Source organism: Rhinolophus sinicus, chromosome 8, assembly GCF_057876585.1.
Source record: "Rhinolophus sinicus isolate RSI-liver-muscle chromosome 8, RSI-T2T, whole genome shotgun sequence".
Classification (NCBI taxonomy): domain Eukaryota; kingdom Metazoa; phylum Chordata; class Mammalia; order Chiroptera; family Rhinolophidae; genus Rhinolophus; species Rhinolophus sinicus.
In genome coordinates, this window is record NC_142508.1 from 49566869 (window position 1) to 49587844 (window position 20976).

Here is a 20976-nt window from a genome sequence, read left to right on the forward strand (position 1 = left end):
TGGGACCCATCCGACCACTCCCCTCCCCCACCTCAGATGGGTGAGCTGAGTGCCTCAGGCTCATTCTAAGACCCCCTGATAGGACAGAGTGAGACATGTGTGGGGCTGCCCTCTTGCCTCCAGGTCTAAGCCCCGCATATTACCCAGCTGCCTCTGGGCCTGCCGATCCTTCCCAAGGCAAAGGAGCCCACGCAGTAAGCCCAGGGCACAGGCGGGGTACTCACCGGTCTGGCAGGGCAACAGGAGCCTTGGAATTCTGGCCTCTCTGCCGCTCTGGCTTTGGGGAGCCCAATCTCCCACCTGACTTTCGGTCCCGAGAACCTGGGTGACAGGGTACAAGTTAAGACCAGGGTCCCAGTTACATGTGAGGCTGGCAGCCCCACATGTAACTGGGTGCACTATTACTGGATGCCTGTGACCCCGTTACAGTAGCAACAGCTCACAAACAGCTTCCTCATTTTTACAGGAAGAGGCAGAGGGCAGAGCGGATGAGAAAGGAGGAAGGGGAACAGTGATCGTTTGAGTGAGGCCTCGGAAAACCCTGGACGCTGAACTCCAATTTGGGCTCCAGGTATCCAGAGCCAGCGTCTGAACAGACCACTGAGCTTTCACTATCCAGTCAAAGAAAACAAACCCTCTCTCCTTGCTCTGAAAAAACTCATCTTACGGGTCTTCAAAGGGGAACAAAAGTCACGGTAGTTTAAAAAATTAAAGCAAAACCAAGCAATCGGGAGCAGTGGCTGCACTGCTGCTGAGTGAGTGCGGAGCCCGAGTGAATGGGGGCGGGGGGGGGGGGGAGGGGGAGCGGCGGGGGGGGGGGAGCGGCGGGGGGGGGGGGGAGCGGCGGGTGTCAGCGCTTGGTGGAGACACATGGGCTCTAGAGTGAATGAGGGTCAGCGTGACCACCGTGGCGTCTATGCCTTGGGGGCAAAACCAGCCCTGGGCTCATGGCGGGGGCAAATAGCATTCCCCATGGCCTCGTGCTCCTGACTGGCCCTGGGACCTGCACACCCAGCTGCCTGGGGGTTTGGCCGGGCCCCTCTGCCTTCCATTTCGGGGAGGAAAGATGGCCTGGTGAAACTCAGGTTTTGCTTTACTTGTTAAAGCCAGCCAGGAAGATGCTCCCCGAGTCATGGCGTGGGGCCTTGGACCGCTGCGGGTCCCACAGTCAGACTGCTTTCACAGTAACACCGAGACCCTGCCTGCGCTTGGTGCGCTGAAGTTCTCACAGCCTGGGGTGGAGTTTTCCAGAGGCCGTGTTTTGTTCTATCACAAGAGATAAGAACCCAGCCACTGTCTGTTAGCCAGACATTAGAGATTCGCGACAAAGAAAAAAACCAATGCCGCTCTTAACTTTTTTCGGAAACAGTTATTTTTCATTGAAAATGTTGTTTGTGTTAAATATAGTGGCTTACTACTGTTATTTAAAAATAAAGATTAAAAATTGTTCATAGTTTTAACTTCTAATACAGTAAATATTGATAGATATAATCCCGTAAGATGAGACGTTCCCGGGGGGGTGGGGTGTCCTTAATGTTTTTAAAAAGCAGGTGTCTTGGCCCCTCTGCCCGTCGAGCCCCTGCAGGGACAGAGCTCACCTCGGTCTGGGGACAAGTTGGCCCGCTTGGCTGGAGGGCTTTGCCTGTCCTTGTCTGAGGGCTCATACCGCTTCCTGCTCCCTTTATCAGCGGCCTGGAATAATGGAGGGGGCACAGTGAGGACGCATGGCCGGAGCTGTTGGCTGCCAGGCGGAACAGTGAAGGGAGCAGAGTGGTGACAGCCTCACTCCCAGACCTGCTCTCTGCTCTTACAGGCCCCTCCTCTGGGCTCTCCCTTTGCCCACGTGGCCCCAAGTGCAGGCAGGGCCCACTGTTTTGGGGCCTTCATTCTCTGTGGCAAAGGTGCCAGCAGAGACGCTGTACTCCCTGGGGGCTATAAGCCGGGAACAGGATTCTAGTGGGCTCAGCCTTTTGCTCTTTTAGTCCCACGGGGCCTTGGGGACATCAACTCACAGAGGCCAAGTTTGCTTTGCTCTCTGTCCCAGTGCTGCCCTGTGGGAACTGGCCAGCCCAGGCACAGGAAGGAGGGTCAAGGGTGCATGTTCTCAGGGGAAAGGAGAGCGCCCACTCCCAGATGCGCTAAGGGAACCTGTCTGCCCCCTGCCCATGCGCCCCTCCATTTCTCACAGGGCTGTCTGTCAGGGCAGGATGAGCAGGGGTGATATCCAGCCACCAAATTTCTAAGGCCACTTGGCCCTCACTCAGTCTTAGGACGACCTTCGAGTGTGTGGTTTCCTGGAGCTCCCACCGGAAGTGCCTCCGGCCTCACCTTATTCAGCAGTGTCAACTTGATCTCCTTGTGGGCCACAAAGGCACCCTGCTGGGGCTGCCCAGGGGGTGCCTGCTGTGGGGTGGATGGCTGCTGGGTGGATTTCCCGCCTGTGGAAGGTTTCGAGGATTTGGGCGGTTGTGTGGACGAATCCCTTTTCCTCTTTTCCTCTTTAACGCCATCTTCCTTTTTAGATTTTCCTATAGATGAGAAATGCTGGGTCAGGGTCACCGACCTGGCATGGTGGTTTCCCAGCGCCACTTGGAGGAGGGGTGCGTTATCAGCCAGGGGATGGGCACACAGGGATGCAACTGGCAGGCCCCCGCGACCTTGTGTGACTAGCTGCACGTAGTGTCAACCGAGGCTACTTGTACCCTCTCTACACAAAGGAGCTGCCCCTCATTTGGAGTCACAATGCACAGGATCCAAGGAGCCCCTGTACCTTTCTCCTTCTTGGTCTGGGCTGGGGTGGGGGACCGAGAGCTGGCTGAAGACACGGGGCTGGCTAGGTCTGCGTACATGTCGTCCGAGTCCACACTGTGCACCGAGCTGCTGCTTGACGTGGCGCTAGACACCGAGGAGACACTGCTTACGCTCAGGGACCTAGACACACACAAGCCTGTTTGTATCCACATGCCCCGATGGCAAGACAGGCAGGGGCTGGAGGCCCCACTGGGGGGTTTCTATGTCCACTTTCTCCAATTCCCATTTTTAAGGAACATGTACCTGTCAGCTTGAAATTTCAAGCTGGATACAGGTGACACACACCAAGTTGAGGCCCCCTATTGTTTGCTGGGCAGGGACATATGACTAAGTGTGACCCAAGAGTTAGGGACAAAATTTGGAGTCCCGGTTAATGATATACCACAAAGGGAGAGGGCACCAACCCAGTGACACCAGACGCCAGATCGGAGACTACCTTAACACATGGTGTCTCAGGAAAGCATGAAAATGCTGGCCAAGCTCATGGGTACTGGGTTCTGTCACAGCTCACGCTGCACAAGGACCCGAAATGCCCAAAGCTGCCATGTCGGTTTCTGCTGAGTACTCTCTCTTATGCTCTGACAAAGCGCCAATCACTGTTTCCTAAGGTTGGCAGATGCTGGAGCAGGGGAGGGGGAAGGAAAGAGAGCCCAATGATTTTTTAAAGGTTAGGTCTTTAAACCTATTTAGAAAGATTTAGGCAAATGTACATAAACCACCTGCTTTCTAGAAATGAAAGAGAAAGTTTGACTCAAGGAAGCTAAGGACTGATTCAATACTGTCTTCTTTTTAAACAACTAAATAGCAGAATTCTTTTCTACTTATTCTTTTCTCAGATTTAAAAAAAAAGTGGCTGTCCCCACCTGCCTCAGGCATAACAGACCAGGGCAGGACCCAGGCCTCCAGACAAGAACAGGCACGAGGGCCGATACACCAGCCTCACTCAGACCTGCTGGGCACTTGTAGGGACAGAGGGTGTCTGGGCCCCTCGACGTGCTGGGAGCTATTGGGCCAGGCTCCCTGCTATGTGAGCGTTAGTCCGTTCTCTCCGCCTCGTTCAGGTGCAGCCACCCAGCCGTGCTGCTCCTGACCGGCTCTCAGCCACAGGCTGCCTGAGGGAGAAGGATGCTCACAGCTGAGGCGACCTCTCCCCGGTTCCTGGACTCGGACTGAGAGGCAGGGGCAGAGGGGACTGGGGCCGGAGAGGTGCCAGCAATGACCTGGATCTGGAACTAGAGCCGCTGTAGCTGCTGCCGCTGCCGCTGCCACTGACGGTCCGCCTGCAACACAACCAAAAGTCCCGTCACTCACATCTCTGCCGAATTGACAAAGGGAAGATACACTCTCCTCAAAACCAGGGCTCATCATTGGCCTGATACAAATGTTTAACCAGTAACTTGCCAAAGACCTGGAAGTGGGTAGAGCTCATTTGTTTTTTTTTTTAAGTACAACATTTCCTCAAAATAAAAACACTAAACTTCTCTTTAGCGTCCCCACTCCACCACTGCCTCTTTCCAGGGAAGGTTCTGGGTGTTGAGGAAGTGCCTTCCCTCCTCAGGTGGAGCAGTGGGGATGGGCAAACACCTCCCATTGCACTCATGGGGAAACTGAGGCTCCGTGAGGCAACGTGACTAGCCAAAGCCCCACAGGACAGGGACAGAATGGGTCCCTGGCCTCGACTGCCTTGCCTGGGAGTGCCTCCTCCCCCAGCCCTGAAACCAAAGGTACAGATATCCCAATGAGGGTCCCTGAGAGTGGTGTGCTCACCTCCTGGGGGGGGTCCGGGCTTGCCGCTCCCTCCTCCTGGCTTCCCGAGGGTCTCCTGGCTTGGCGGACTCTGGGGCGGGAGCAATGGTCTTGGGGGCCTGTGGTGGCACTGGAGGTGGGGCTGGCTTCTTCACCGCCTTCTCTCTGTGCCATGGGATAGAAGGAGGTCAGATCTGGTGGGGGGCCCTGCCAATGGCCTCAGGCTGTGCCAGTGGGGGCGGCCCGAGCAGCCGCGGCTCTCATAATGTTTCTGAAGCTACCGAGCACCAGCCCTGCCTCCTGCTCACATCTGAGAATAGCCGAGAGTTGGCGCTGTGGTCCCCCAGACCTCCTGCCCCGAATGTGGGGGTGGCTCCGCGAGGGTACCCGGGGGCACACTCACATGTGGAAACCACACTGCAGTTAAGAAAACAGCTACCAAAGCTTTCCTTCACTGCCCGTGTGGGAAAACACTCAATTGTTTTAGTGGCTCTGAGACTCCCGACTCAGGGAGCACACAGCACGCACCTATCAGAGACCCTGTCAACAAGTGACATCAGCAGGAAACAGAGTCTTGGGTGAAAGCAAGCTGCTCAGCACCGCGCTGGGGGTGGATAAAAAATGCAGAAATGGAAGTGCATCCTGTGTGACTGTGTGAAGCCGCTGCAGGGGTTGGAGCGTCTGTACTGTGTGGTCTCACACATTTGTTAAACTCACTGAATGGTACAATTTAGATAGATGCGGTGCACTGGACATAAATTATACCTCCATACCATTCATATAAAAAAGTGAGCTGCTCCGGATTCCCTCAATGTTTCTGAGGCCTTATTATCTCACACTGTTCAGGATGAAAAATCTATAGGACAGAGCTTTTCAGTGCCTGCCATGCACTGGTTTTGGGGCTATTTACTGCTAAACAAGTAACAACCTGTAAGAACAAGTCAGAAAACAGAGCCTGCGATAGTGGCAGGGACAGGCGTCCAGTGTGCCCATAGGCTGCCCTGCCCCTCAGGTGGCAGGATGAAGTGCCTGGCTGAGACACTGCAGGTTAAGTGCTGTGCTGTTGGTGTAAAAAGTTCTAGGTATTTCAAACTTTTCCCATCAGTCACATCTACTGAGAAGGGTCAATGTGACCAACTCCAGGAGCAGCAAAGAAGGTGAAGGTGAGGCAGAGCCTGGCAGCTGCTCCTTCCCAAACATTGCAGACAGAGCCCCAGGGCAGAATGAGGTGGGACCCCCCACCATCTCCTGCCCAGTAAGAGCGGAGCCAGGGGCCTGTGCTGTGCTCGCTCTGAACCCCAAGGAGCGTCATCACCACGCTCCGTGCTGGAGCACAGACGTGGCATATGGCCCCGAGGTCCGCACGCTGGGAAGTGAGAGGCCAAGCCTGCACCCTGCAGCCTCCAGAGCCCGATTCCCTGCGCTCTGCCCACCTCCAGGGGTCCCGTCTCCAGTTCTCATGGGGCTTCTCCATAGACATGATGAGAGGGAGGGAGAAGGCTACAGGCTGCCAGCCTGATCTGACCACTGGGCACTTACCCTGCTTTCCCGGGAGGCGGAGCTGGCTCCCCCTTGGTTCTGACAGAAGGTCTGTGTGGGGAAGGCGTTGGAGATGGGGACGGGGATGAGGAAAAGGACCGGGACCTATGGAATAAACAGAGGCGTGAGGAGGGAGCGTCGGGGTGCTGTGGTCCGAGCCTGAGCACACAGGAGATGCCACCCCAGATTCAGAGAAGGCCACTTGTTTCCACCGATTTGCGTCAAATGTAAAATGGGTTTCAGACAGTTCTGGGTTGTTCTGTAAAACACACGGCCAGAGAAGAGAGGAGAGTGCTGAGGACAGATAGTAAGCACGCTGGTGAGTCCTCCTGAGGCCCTGGGAACCGTGTGGGCAGGATGGGACGGCACAGGCTCTGCTGTCCATGCTATGAAACCCCAACAAGGAGACACACAGCCTGACCGGGCCATGACAGCATGGGCAACATGGAAGGCCAAGCAGGGCACCTGAGACCCAGGTGCCTGCAAGGTGGGGGCGGTGAGGGTGGCCCCGAGATGGCCGGCAGCACAGGACCGCAAGTAGAGGTGACAGTGCTGAGGTAGAGGCTGACCTGGCCCGGGGCGTGTGCCAGCTGAAGGACATTGTGATGAGCTCAATGTGGACACAAGCTGCAGGTGTCAGTAGGGTGGACAAAGCGCCAGGAAGGGGGCACTGGGCCTGGAGGAGTTCACGGAGGCAGGGCCTGGCCAGGCTGCTGCCCTCACTGTCCCAGGATTCACACGATGTCACACAGGAGGCAACCCTTTAAAAGGCTCATGGGTTTGCTCATCTTTTCCCTACTTAGAAACTGTCATGTGAGATTCCCGACATTTTCAGCCAGGCAACACCAACAGCTAAGCACAGACTCTGGCAGTCACATGAGCTGTGATGGACGAAGACAGAGCTGCACAGGAGAAACGCCCGTTTTTCCTCCTGTCCTCACAGTCGCTGCTCTTGCTGGGCGGCCCACAGGACACAAAGGAACGCCAGGTTCCCTTCCAAGAAGCTTGCGTGACACTGCAGCCCCTTGTGGGTCCCCTTGGCCCCACACCCATCCCTCAGAAGGCCGCTGCCGAGCCAAAGCCCACGTGGGTGCTGTAGGACACAGTCCGCTCATGTCCTCAGGGATGGCGTGGGTCTGCCCAGGAGCAGCCAAGGCGTGGAGCTGGGGAAGAGGTCTGTTGAGGGAAGGACACTGCCACGGGGCCCAGGCCCACGTCAGCACAGTATAAACATAAGCCACTGGAAGGTTAAGTGGTGAAGAAAGTGCACCTAATTTTGTGACAATGGCTAAGCGGTTCACGTCCAAACAGGAAATAGTCTGCAGCTTACGAGGTGAACAAACTGGTTTGGGATGCGAGGTTGGGTCCTGAGTCGAGTTTCTTTAGAACTGAGTGACGAGGAGGCCAAGCATCTTTCTTGGGGTCCACCTCCTGGAAGGGCAGCTGGGTTCCTGCTGACTCTCTCCTGCTTGCCGCTGACGCCCCCACCGTGCCTTACTCAGCGGGAAGGGCCTGGCAAGCCTGCCGGGCTGACACCGGGTCTCTCTCTGGCTGTTTGTAACCTTGGTCCCTGTCACAGTGGCACCAGGGCTGTCCCTGATCTCAGAGACTACAATGCCATGGGGCTTTCTTCCCAGTCTCTCAAGGGTCAACGGCACATGCACAGGAAACACGGTGGTAACCTCATAACACTGTGATTTCCCAAACTTCCCAATTTTCCAGCTTGGCCGCAGGCATCTCCCCACAGCTCATAGCCTTGTTTCTTAAATGAAGCCACATACGAGGTCTCACCCATTGTTGATACTCTGATCAATATCTTTTCTGTCTTCCACGTCACCTTCTACAGGCAGCACACCATGACTACCCATGACTGGCAGCCCTTTTATACCCCCTGCGTACTGCTTAACTCCCGGCAGGAAGGTTGTGAGGCCCCAGGGTTCACAGCTGACCCTCTAGACTCCCTTAGATAAATGTCTGCTTTTTTTTTCAAGGCTATGGCTCTGCACAAGATTCAACATTCATGGAAAACAGGTCCCACCTATCACCTATTTTGTTTGCTCCACAGCCCACTTAAAATGTTAACTTCACAGTCAATTCAATAGCTTCCACGATCTAATGCGGTTCTAATTCTTTCTACAACTGTCCTAAAGTAAGACTGGCTGCCAGGAAGGGGCGCCACTGTGGGGCGACAGACAACTGCAAGATGAACTGGTCCGTTTATTCTCAAAACATCTGGTGATATGCTTCCCAAAGACTTGTGTGTGTGGAGAGTGTGTATGTGGGTCTCTGTGTGTGTGTGTGTTGCCTTCGGATTCTAGCACATCCAAAAACCAGGCCAGCGTAGGTGCTGTTTCTGAACCGTCTCCTAACGCGCACCCGCAGTTTGTTAGCTGGTTGGCACCCTGCCGTGCAGTCTTCAAAATTTACCATGACACAGGTAACTTAGGGAGACTGTTCTGACAACAGTATCTGGAAGAACATTGTCCGCAGAGACCTGCCATCACATGGGCCACACCCAGGTGCCCGTTCACTGCACCCACCGACCCTGGGGACGTACCTGGACCGGCTGCCTGAGAACGAGCTGTGTCTGGAAGACCGGCTGGAGTAGGAGCTGTAGGATGAGGACCGGGACCGCGACCGGGACGAGCCAGAGCCCGAGTAGGACGAGGACCGTGAAGATGACCTAGAGAGCCAAGGGGAAGAGAGGAGAGGCTGGGTCTAGGTCTTCCTAACGACACCCCCCCCCCCCGCCTACTGGTGCTGGGCCTCGGGTGTGAACACTGATGACATGGCTATACTCAGACCCCTTGCCACCCCCCCAGCCCCCCAGATGCACCCCACACACTGACACACACACCCATCCTCCACACACCTTTGGGGACATGCTGCAGTCCCACCCCCCTCTGGTGGCAGTGGTATTTAGAAACCAAGACCTGAGTGCCAGGTGTCTGTGTTGCTGTGACAGCTCCCAGGCCAGTGGACGGAGCCAGGACACGTGTGCCTGTGTGCAGGGGAGTGTCTAACCACACACATGTGCATCAGTTTTTCTACATCTGTCCATTTGTGCGTGTAGTGAACCCTGAATCCACACTGGGAACTCCAGTCCCCACCTAACACCCCGACTCCCCTGGCTGCCCCATTTCTGATCTGTAATGCCTTTCTCTAACGGAGATACCCAGCTCTCACCATCCATGACTTCACTTGTTTGTTCAGAGCTAGTTTACACACAAGTTTCAGAGCTGTTAACCCCAACTTGCAGGAGAAACAGATGGACTGTCTAGAGAGTGAGGCTGCCGGTCACTCCTCACGGCATCTCCCAGGGTGACCCAGGCAAGCTTTCTTCCCTTGCTGACCACCCCCCACCTCGGCTCACTGGCCAGGTCTGTGTTCTCTGGGTCCCCCACATCCTAGCTGATCTTCACATGTGCAGACGTACCAAGGTTCTCAGCAGCAGTCTTGCTGCTGACGCTCCAGCACTCACAATTGCTCAGTAAGTCTCGGCTACACCTCAAACGCCCACTTCGTTACTGACTTGTCCCCAGGCAACAAGGGCATATCACCCCGGTGGTATTTATGAACAGCCACTCGCACTAACTGGCCTCCTTACCTGGAGGAATTGGAGGCAGAGGCTGATGAGGCTGATGTTTTGCGACGCCTTCGTGCTCGGCTAGGGGAGACTGATAACCCGAGTTTCTTCTTGGGAGACTTAGACCGTCGCCAAGGGTCCTTCCATTCGTCTGCTCGCTTCACCTGTGGCCCGGTGGAGGCCGTCTCCTTCTTTGGTGGCTCAGCTTGCCGGCTAAAATCACAGAGGTGTTAGCAATTCCTGGGCCACCTTCCATATGACAGTATTGCTATTTGGTGAAAGAAACTTGAGAAGTGAGATGATGACATAATTGGCTTATTTGAGGAATGTCTGAACAATAAAGTGTCATCAAAAGAGGTAGCAGACATTCCACCTACTACAAAACTTATCTTGAACAAGACAAGCAGAGATCTCTCCATAAGTGGTTTCCACGCACACGTGTCTTTTTCAGGGGAAGAGTCATCTTTCCCCTTCACGGTACCCTAACCATATTGGTGTTTCCTGTTTTGGGTGTAATAATTTATTGAATTCCTATCTTCCTCACTATACTGCAAGCTCTGGGAAGGACAAGGATGGAGTTAGCCTCACCTAACATATTTTCTCTAGAGCTGGCACACAGTAGGTGCATAATACTTAGGAAATTAAAGGGTAATGAAGTATTTTTTGTTGTCAAATGTATTAGAAATTTTGTGAATTATCAAAAGTCTCAAACATTTCCTTTGTTCTGACCTTGGTTTAAGTGGACTGGTTTAATTCGCCCAGAGAACATCTGATTAAAACCGCAGAGAGAGAGAGAAGAGAGAGGCCCAGAGAAAGTCACAGGTGCTCCTATACAATAGCCATTAACTGCAAGTGTCCAGACTGAGGGCTGGTGGGCTAGTGAGAGGAGAATCTGCCAGGCTCGATGGCAATTCCTCTCAAATCCTGGCTGGGCAAGGAAGTGCTGATTACAGGTGGACAGATGAGACTAACTGTAAATGAATCAAGGCCTAAACGTGAAAACCACACACATTGCAGTGGAGAACCCGGAGGGGAGGGAGGTGGCGGTCACCAAGTCCTGACGGTGGGAGCCCGCTCACCCCTGCCCCGGGTGGAGAGAAAGTGGGAGCAGGAGGCTCAGCAGCCCTTGGGAGGCGGCTCAGCACCAAGCCGGTGCCCCTAGTCCTGAAGAAATACCCACAAACCTAAACATCCCCACTTAAATGTGAGCTCATGCGCAGAGTCCCAGAACCATTACCAACAGTCTAATATGATGGAATCTGCTGGCCCTGTGATTTTGTTTTTAAACTTTTATTTACGTTATGTGTGTTTTTCCAGGACCCAATAGCTCCAAGTCAACTAGTTGTTTCAATCTAGTTGTGGAGGGCGCAGCTCACAGTGGCCCATGTGGGGATTGAATCAGCAACCTTGTTAAGAGCCAACTGAGCTAACCGGCTGCCCATGATTTTATTTTTCTTATTTAAAAAAATTATATAAGTTCATTGGAAAATTTTTGGAAAATATAGAAAGACAAGGAAATAAAAATCCTGTTATCTCGCTCCCCAGGGACAGCAAACGTTTAGCATTTCTGTATTTTCTTTCCGCCTCTTTTCTTCTCCACGATGCATACTCGCATGTGAGTTCACACTCACTCTAACCACAGCTGGGACCTGCCTGTCACTGCTCAGCCGGCAGTGGGCGCATGTCTTCCCACATCGTCCATTTCTTGATTGTGTGACAATTCACTCAGGTGTTACATAATCTGAATATTTCTACACTGTTAGCTGTTTCTAACTTTAAAAAAAATACAAACAACATTCAAATGACCCTTTATATATAAATCTTATGGACATCTTGTTTATTTAAGGAGAAATTCCTAAGAAGTGGAACCACTGGGTCAAAGGAGAGGCGTTTACAGGTCCTTGGTGTATTGTCAAACATTTTCCCCAAAGGTGAAACCAATTTATACTCGTCCTGCAGTGGGAGGTGCCCATTTGACCTCATTGTCCACAATGCTGGGCTCCTGTGTTACCAGTGAAATACCACAAGCACCACCAGACAAAAACCCCAAATCCTGGCAACTGCACACACAGAAACGGGCTCCTGTTTGTTTTGAGCTGTACCTCCAATGGCTGGAGGGCTGTGTCCTCTGGGCCTCCTGGCGCCTGTGAGTTCTGGTCGTCTGCCTTGTTCTTGGCCAGTTTTCTAGTAAGCTCTTATATTTTGAAGGATTGGAACCATTTCCCAGGCTAGTTGCTTTTTATAGTTTTGTGGTGCTGTTTGACACACAGAGCATAAATCGTCAAATCAATTTCTTTTCCTTTTCTCGTATAGTTTTCTTTTATGCTTGCAGAGCCCTTCTCCATTCTAAGTCATATTCACTTGCATTTTCCTTCTAGTTGATCTAGAGTTTTTTTCCCGCAGTACTGACTAACCAGCTTCTTTCCCAAATGGTTTACGATGAGATGTCACCTTTGATGTATATAATTATTCTGAGGGGGGAGTGCTCAAAGGTTGTGCTCTCCTGTTAATCATTCTCTCATTCTAGAATCATATCTGCAAATAGGTCCCCAACATATGGACAGACGGTCCCCCAATTACAATGGTTTGACTTATGATTCAAGTTCACGACGATGCGAAAGTAATACACATTCAGTAGAAACTGTACTTTGAATTTTGATTTTTTTCCCCAGGCTAGTGATATTTGGTGCAATGTTCTCTCGTGATGCTGGGCAGCGGCAATGACCCACGATCACGAGGGCCAACAATGGATGCTCTAGTGTATTCACTGTGTTAGATGATTTTGCCCAACTGTAGGCTAACTTAATGTGTTCTGAACACGCTTAAGGCAGGCTAGGCTAAGCTATGAGGCTCGGTAGGTTAGGTGCATTAAATGCATTTTCAACTTACAGTAGGTTTATCGGGACGTAACCCCATTGTAAGTCGAGGTGCATCTGTAGTTAAAGTGCCTGCTGCTCTTCATTTTCAAAGATTACTTGGTAATCCTACCTATCTTTACCCACAGAAGAACTTCAGCAACACAGTCAGGCCCTGCTCCCCCAGTCCCACTGGGCTTTTGATTACAATGTTAAAAACTTACTAACAGAATCTTGCCATTTATTCATGTCTTCTTTTATGGGTGTAAGCAAAGGATAACAGTTTTCTTCAAAAAAGGTCCTGACTTTTTGGAGTAGATTTTTAGTTATTTGAATTCTCCACCACCAGCATCTCAGCATCTTGGCTTATACCTGGTTTTACTGTGACCAGCATCTAGTTATATTAGATAATTAACATAAAAACCATTGCCTGTTGATATTTTCAGAACTGTTCAATCTACCCACTAGCAAGTTCCATGCCTACTATTTGCCAAGAGTCATATACCAGGAGCAACACCCAACATTAAAACTGCCCTAAGGACACACTAAATTGAGGGATAAAATCCTTGTTACCTCAGCCCAAACCCCTATAGCTATTGCCACATAAGCTCATAAACGTGTCCTCCTGGAAAAGTAATCCAGGAAGGAAGTGAAACCTGTCTGATGGTTCCAGCCTGCCACAGGCCATCCGGGAAAAGCTTTCACCTTTATACTTCCTGTGTTATTCTCAACCTAAAATGCAACAGGAAATGGAACACCTTGGTCACCAGGTCTTTCATTAGTCATCAAAGTGGCCCAGTTTTGTCAACCTGCAGCCCTTCTAACAGGTGATATGGGAGAGCCACCTCACTATAGAAATTTTAAGTCTCCCTTTCCCTGGTTTCTTAGCTCCTTAGCCACTGGCTCTGACTACTCTTCTAATCAGTTTCTGAATCCTACACTAAAGATTGCTCCTCGCCTGCATCACAGGATGTCTCTGTGACTTCCCAACATCCCTCAGGCCATTCCGGACCCCCCAGGCCAGTATATTTGTTGATTGTAATCACTGAAGCCTAATGTTCTTTCCAACCCATTCTGGGCCCAGCTCCTGGACAACTGATGCCACCTGAATGACTGGTTGAATGGCCACAGGCTCTACAGAGCTAACGGATTTATTAATTAAAAGCTATTTTTCCTCATTCCGGGGCCTTGGCGATACAGAGGACACCCCAGCAAGATTGCCAGCCCCAACTAAAGAAGCCAGGCGGGTCTCGGATCTCGAGACCCTATCCTCTCATCTGAGGTGAGATAGGGCAAGAATTCCATGAATCCCCCAATAGGTAGGGACAGCTCTACGCCCCTGCCCAGCAGGAAGCAGATACAGAAACACAGACCTCCTGTCCCTCAATTTCCCATAGAGATTTTATGGGGATCACGGCTCTCAAGGAGAAAACCAGACAGGCAGTTAGATATAGGCATCGGGTCTCTGCATTACCGCCCAAAAGACCTCCCCTCTCTGTCCAAAATTCTCCTTTTCATTGTAAACAAATGAGTACAAGATACCCAACTAGATTAAACGTGCCACTCACACCTGCACAGTCTAAAAAGATGAGGTAATAGCCTCCTGCCAATCACAGGTGTCAATCAAGTGGTCCCATGCCCAGAAAGGAACAGCCCATTCTAGAGAAAAAAAAAAAAGGATAAAAAACCCAAGTCCTCGCCAGTCAGGCTCTTTTTGAGCCCGGGCCCTTGTCCCTTTGGGCCTTTTTGCCTTTTGAGCCTCTTCTTTTGCTCGGCCCGCTCCAAACTCTTTGGAGCGCACTTTTTCTCCTAATAATGTCACCTTGGGCCCTTGAGCCATTCTCTACTGCTTGGGTTCACTTCTATTTCTTCGAAGTGTACTGTCTCTTCTAATAAACTGCTCTTTCACCACTTTATTTCTGTGTCTCGTTCAGTTCTTTGCTCAAGACGCCAAGAACCTGGACATGGCGCCGAGGAGGACTCACTCTCTGGGAACAGAGGGAGAGAGAAACAGATGGAAATCAAGGGATTGATTCATGAAGCAGCCATGACCTTACTGAAAGTTCTTGCTGTCGTGATGGAAAAGGAGAAAAGATGCTGTACTCTGTCCTCATCATAGCTGGAAAAGAAAACCAATTGAGGCCACAGAGAGGTGGCCAACGCAGGCCTCCATAAGCTTTTAAGAGTCAACGCTTCCTTATCAGGAAGAATCTCTCACTAACTCTGGAGACTATGGGTTTCCAAATGAGCTGGCTCCTTTAACAGGCCTGGAGGTGTCCCTAGTCTCTCATTCTCTGGTCTTGTGCCAGGGGAGGGCCTGAACTCTGCCATCACCCCCAGAGTCAGCCCTACACAGATGGAGCCAACAGCTGGTACCACTTTCCCTCTTTAGGGCCAGTACCAGGCCTGGCAGTGACCCCAGTTTAAAAAGTGAAAATAGGGCGGCTGGATGGCCTCAGCTGGTTAGAAAGTGAGCTCTGAGCAACAGGGTTGCCAGTTCGATTCCCACATGGGCCAGGGAGCTGCACCCTCCACAGCTAGATTGAAGACAATGAGCTGCCGCTGAGCTTCCGGAGGGGCGGCCAGATGGCTCAGTTGGTTAGAGTGTGATTTCTCAACAACAAGGTTGCCGGTCAATTCCCGTGTGGGATGGTGGGCTGCGCCCCCTGCAACTAAAGACTGAAAACGGCGACTAGACTTGGAGCTGAGTTGCGCTCTGTACAACTAGATTGAAGGAAAACGACTTGGAGCTGATGGGCCCTGGAGAAACACACTGTCCCCCAATATTCCCCAATAAAATTGATAAAAAAGTGAAATTAAAAAATATATGAATGAATAGTACAGGTGATACCTGGATACAGCAAATCATGCAGTTGGCACAAGAATGAGGTAAGTTTAAGGATCACTCTGTGTTCACGAGTCACTCCGCAAACCACCAGAGTCAAAGATGAATGAGCGGAGTCCCAGTTGGTTTCTCTCCCCCGACATGGGGGACCCAAACCAGGAAGAAACGGTTTTAGACTGGGATGCAGAACTTACATCAGCTATTTTAATGGCAGATGTTATGGAAAAAAATGACTAAATTAACAATCAATAACAAATTCATTAAAAATTCTATTTGGGAAAAATGTTCATATGATATTGGGAAAAAGTGGGGGAAGAGGCAAAATCCCCACTCTCAACCCTCAAACACATGCGGGCGGGAGTGTGGCCAAGCTCTAACAGCGGCAGTCATCTCCAGGCCATCTTTTCTTCCTTACTTTTCTTTATTCTTTCGGAAGTCTTCCAACCTTTCCTAAATCATCATGGTTTAAATTATTACAAGAAAACGTTTATTTAAAATTTTTTTCCATTTCTGCAAAGAAAATCTTTTAAGACTGTTGCCGAGTGCACACTAATCACTGGTTTTAGTGACATGTCCTCATGTCTTACAGGAACCTCAAAGGAGAAAGAAGGTGGTGCCCCTGCCCACTGACCTCAGGCTCTGGAGTGGAAAGTGGCTTGTAAAGGGCACCCTGTCGAAGACATGAGTCCTTAACTGTCTATAAATGCAGCACCACCAGGGACAGCGGAAGCCGTCCTGCGCACAGCAGCAAATGAAACACACACCCAGTTAGGAAGGGACAATAACTAAGAACAAGGCTTAGGCCGATGTGCCATGGAAACCCTGGTGAGGCTGGCACCTCCGACCACCCAGGTCCCCTGGTGGTCAGACAGGTCTGCAGGGGCTGTGGGGCTGGGGTCATGCCGGTGCCTTGGGCCGATGGTAGAGAAGTCAGGCTGTACTGCTTTCTGAGAGCCCAAGATACCTGAGTCTGAAGCCCTTCTCTCACTGGATGACAACACCCCTGAAGAGAGGCGGGAAAAATAGGGATCAACTGCACCCAAACAGAAAACAGCAGGCTTGCCACCCACTAAAGCCCTGTGTGCAGGTGAGCCACTTAACACGTTGAAGACGTGACCGTGAAGAAAACCCAACTGAATGGAAATAGCTGGTAAGAGAGGACCTCAGTCAGGAATACTGACATCAAGAGCTGGCTGACCAGTTTGGAATTTGCATAAACACTTCTAAACATACAGGGGGAAAAAACCCTCTAGTAACCTCTGACGGAGGAAGTGGCCTTCCCTAGGCGCAGCTACCACACAATCTTATCTCCCGGTACCCGGTCCTTTGTTCAAGGCCACAGAGAGACTCCAAGGGACAGAGGGCAGCTGTTCTATGACTGTCAAAGAAAAATGTCACAGTAAAACACAACAAAGCGTTCCTGAGTCACCTCTGGACACGCTCACATCTTACATCAGCACAGAGGTGTCAGTGCCGATGATGCAACGTGCTCAGAGCTTGTCTGGAAACTCCGACCTGGGTGGCTGCCAGGTTTGGGGTCAAAGGTGATAAAAGATAAAAAGGATGAAGGTTCTTCTAAAACCAAAAGGGTTAAACATGTAATAAAGATACAGGAAAAGGGGGAAAAAAGATACAGGAAATTCGAAGGACGTGGATTTCCTCTTAACTGAACTCACTCACACTCATGTCTGGAGAAGCCTGTCAGCAGTTCCTCTGCTATTTCATCGGAGAAGCTTTGTGGAGAATTACACTCTGCTCACTTCCGTTAGTACTCAGCAGAACTGTATACAGGGGTCCTGAGTGTGCTAGGGGCTGTCACGCCCCCTTACTGGACGTGTGTGTGTGTGTGTGTGTGTTCCTCCTGCCCCCAAGTGCACCCTGCTCCACACTGCGCGAGGAGGAGGCTCCTGCCCCAGCGCACCCGAGGGCAAGCCTGCTACAGAAGAAACAGTCCCAGTAACCGACCCTCCCTAAAGCAGGCCCACCTCTAATGCAGTCCTTCGCATTCCCTGTCCAGGACTATCCTTACATTTTATGATCCACCCCACTGGCTGTAACCCCTCCTCCAAACTCCGCTGCGCTGTGTGGCTCTGTCTTAGGGACCCACACACAAGAAAGAATGTGACCTAACTTGTATTTCCTATTCGTATTACCTAACTCCGCGTCCCTCACAGGACCGAGTAAAAGGCCTACAGCACATGGCAATGCATGCCGAATCAACGAGGCCCAGAGCAAGTCCCAGAACCCTGCCAATTCCAGGGCCCAGAGTCCGGCCCTGACTGGAGGGCCCTGGGCGATCCAAGGGCCCGTGGAATTATACAAGGGTTGCCATTGCGGGCGACAGTCCTTCCAAGGGAGGCTTGAGAAAGTGGGGGGCAGGATAGGCTTTCCCCAGCCAGAGGGGCACTCCGAGATGACAGACCCATCACTTTAATCCTCATATTTTGAAAACATATCTGAACTTAATAACAAGAAGGTAAACCTGAGAGAAATGTAACTGCTAACAAAGGTGACACTTATGATCCCACTCACATTTTAATTTCTGGATGAATAGAAAGAAAAATAATCTGTACTGTTTCAAGTGGTGGGCAGGTATCATCAAGACTTCCTTTCCAAGGTGAGGGCCTGTCATTCAAATACGTTTTCGGAATTTCTAAGACTACGAACCTTGCCTTAGGTTCTTTATTTCTTCACTTCCCACCCTTGTTCCCCACAGCGAATACACAACTATGACTGTAAACAGAGTAAGGCTCAAACAGGCTCCAGAATGCTGCTGATTCAGGACTGTATTTGTCTTCATCTGTACTTACCCAATTCCGACCCATATCAGACGTCTACACTTAGCCTTGAATACACGAGACACCACTATCTTCATCTTTATCAAACAGTTGGGCAATTTCTGGACAACTCAGTGGGTAAGGAGTCAAGAAGTTAAACAGAATATACTTTTTCTTCCTGGGCAAAATGACTTTCTCTGAGCCAAGCAATTAAGCCCTGCCCAGGACTCGTTAGAATGAGCAATTATAAAGGTAAAATAGGTTTATTAAAATCTCAGGGGAGTGCCTTTTGCGCTAACAGAAATATCAGTGACTATTTGAGAGCCAAGCCTGTGTGGTGAGGCTCTAACTCTGGCTCATCAGGGACCAGTAAGTATCATGACAGAGCCAGAAGCGGAGTGGGAGGTGCCCTGCCCATCACAGGGCCTCAGGACAGCACCATCCTGCTTCCTGGGTTACACACATCCTGTGTGACTGCTGAGGGCAGGCCAGATGTAGTCATCTGACACACTCAGGCTCAGCAAAGGTGTGAGACTCCACCACGGGGGTCTAGGTACAATCAATCCCAACCCATAATATTCAAATTCAGGAAATCAATAAACTCCACCAGATGAGACGTGCACCTCAATGGGATGGCACTGAAAGGCGGTGGTGAACCCCTGGCTGCTGGAGGCAAAGCAGAGAGGAAACCGAGATGACCAGCCCTGCGCTGTGCAAGGCTGGAGAGGCAGCCACGCCTAAAAAACAGCAGGGGAAACAGTCACCAAAAGCTGAGGGAAAGCTAACATCCCCCCCCCCCAAAAAAAAAGACAGCAGAGTCCCAGGGAGCAGTCAGAGCAGACCTGAGTGATTGTCACCTTTCTCTCTAGAGTGGCAGAAGGCCACACAGCCTCAGCCACAGCTACAAGGGTGAGGCTGAGCCAGACAGAGACACAGAGGGCAGTCATCCGCGTGCAGCACGTTCACGGCTATTCCCTCCCTGACCGCAGCTGCTCCCTGACCCAAAGGACAAGGCTAAGCCAGTGCTTCCGAGTCTTTCCGGGACAGTTACCAACCACTCTGCAGAGGCTATGCACGCTCGCTGGCTGCCCACCTGCCCTGGGGCCCCTGGTGCATCTCAAACTGGAGGCTCGCGGGTTGGCATTTCAACGCCAGGGCCACATTGAGGGTGCAGTGACAGCCCACCAACCACCTGTGCTGAGAGCCAGGGCACAGGGCATGGCAGCCCCCGGCGATGAGAACCCCATGTGGGAAACAATCAGGCTTCAGTGAGTGTGAGGAAAGGAATGGGAACCAGTTCTCCCTTATGAGGGTTAAACAACTCTCCTAGGAAATGAGGAACCTGCCATTTCAACCCCAAGGGGCACCATCAAACCTCAAACGCCCATCTGAATATTTAGTCAACAGCTTCAAAGATAACAGGTAGTCTGAGCAATAACCTCCAGGGAAGGTCCCAGTTACTATTTATATATGGAATGAAATTAATTCACCTAAGCCAAAGGACATCCTAATTCCCTGCCTCAGCTCCACCCAGAAAGCACACCCACTGGCTTGGCTGTAAAGAGTAGGTTTCACAAAAGGGATTTCCCCCTATCTACATCGATGTAGAATTGGTTAAAAGGTTCTGTTCTATCTGAAAATAGCCCCAGTACAGGAGTAGGCAAAAGTTCTCAAAAGGCCTAATTATAAAAGGAAAACCTGGGTGAAGAGTGACACAATCTCTAAATACAGGGACACTGCATCTAGCCTGGGAGACGTACAGAAAAACCGAGATGTCCCTGAGGTAGAGATTTGACAGAAGTCAGCTCACCAATTACCTGTCCTAGACAGGTACATACAGCTGGGGGAAGTGAGGGAGAACGGCAGGAAAGAGGGCAGACAGGCGGGGATAGAAGGGGGCCCTGGTCTCCTGCTGGCCTGCTGGGCCTGTGACTCTGTCTCCCAGGAACGGGTGTCTCGGCTTAAAGCTCTTATTGGCTGCAGATTAAACAGAAGAACCACCATATTTCATTAGTTTATCATCGTCCACTCCTACTTCTATCCACTGGACCCTGCAAGTAATAGTCCCAGTGGAGAGTCTGTCCTCACACGGTGGCTGAAGACAAAAGCTTCCTAAGTGGTTCTTTCTGGATATAGTTATGTCATCCTCCTATTTTAGGTGAGAAAAGTTCTTTTCATCCAGCTGGTGATGAAAAATTCCAAACCTGTTGAAGGCTAAATAAACAAGCTCTACTGTAAGAGGGAGATCATACAAAGGTATTATGTGAGGGAAATTCAGCCACCTCCTGAAGTGGTCACGCCAGCTCTGGCTGATGAAAGGAGCTAGGAGGCCATGCTGGAAATTCTGTTCTGGTGAAACCTCAGCCCTCAGGCTGGTAGCTGGGCTGGCAGGGATCCAGCCAGGGGATCAGAGATGGGGTTCAAGACTCCCTAGCACTAATGAGACAGGCTAAATCCAGACCAAGTGATGCCGAGTGCCCCCCCCCATGGCAGTAGGTACTGGGGGGTGGAGGCCCACAGGAGAATAACTGAGAGTCTGTGGAGGAAAAGAAGGGAACAAATGAGGTCAGAAACCAGGGTGGGGTCAGGGAAGAACAGACCCACGCAGTTTGGTGAGAAAAGTGCATGTGATTTTAGGAAGAACTTAGTCAAGCTTCCTGATCCCTGACCTACGACTAGTGCAGCTGAGTTATCACTGATCCTTTCCTCGCTTGAGAGTCTATAGTTATGCAAACATAGGATTTGGAGGCTGTTCACAGCAATCTGCTACTTGGGGGCCAAGCCAATACATGCCACCACTTTTAAAACACTCTTTTT

General features: G+C 51.1%; 1 protein-coding gene across 2 annotated transcripts in view; it reads right to left on the bottom strand.

Moving 5' to 3' along the window:
* Positions 1–20976, bottom strand: part of ZC3H18 (zinc finger CCCH-type containing 18) — a 59641-nt gene that overhangs the window by 1421 nt on the left and 37244 nt on the right. For both annotated transcript variants that reach the window (XM_019742696.3, XM_019742695.3), the window contains 9 exons: positions 9704–9895; positions 8654–8779; positions 6097–6201; positions 4579–4722; positions 4032–4091; positions 2771–2931; positions 2329–2528; positions 1599–1692; positions 225–321 (listed from right to left, as the gene is read on the bottom strand). In XM_019742696.3, coding sequence (XP_019598255.3) covers positions 225–321; positions 1599–1692; positions 2329–2528; positions 2771–2931; positions 4032–4091; positions 4579–4722; positions 6097–6201; positions 8654–8779; positions 9704–9895 — 1179 coding nt within the window. The remainder of the gene's footprint in view (positions 1–224; positions 322–1598; positions 1693–2328; positions 2529–2770; positions 2932–4031; positions 4092–4578; positions 4723–6096; positions 6202–8653; positions 8780–9703; positions 9896–20976) is intronic.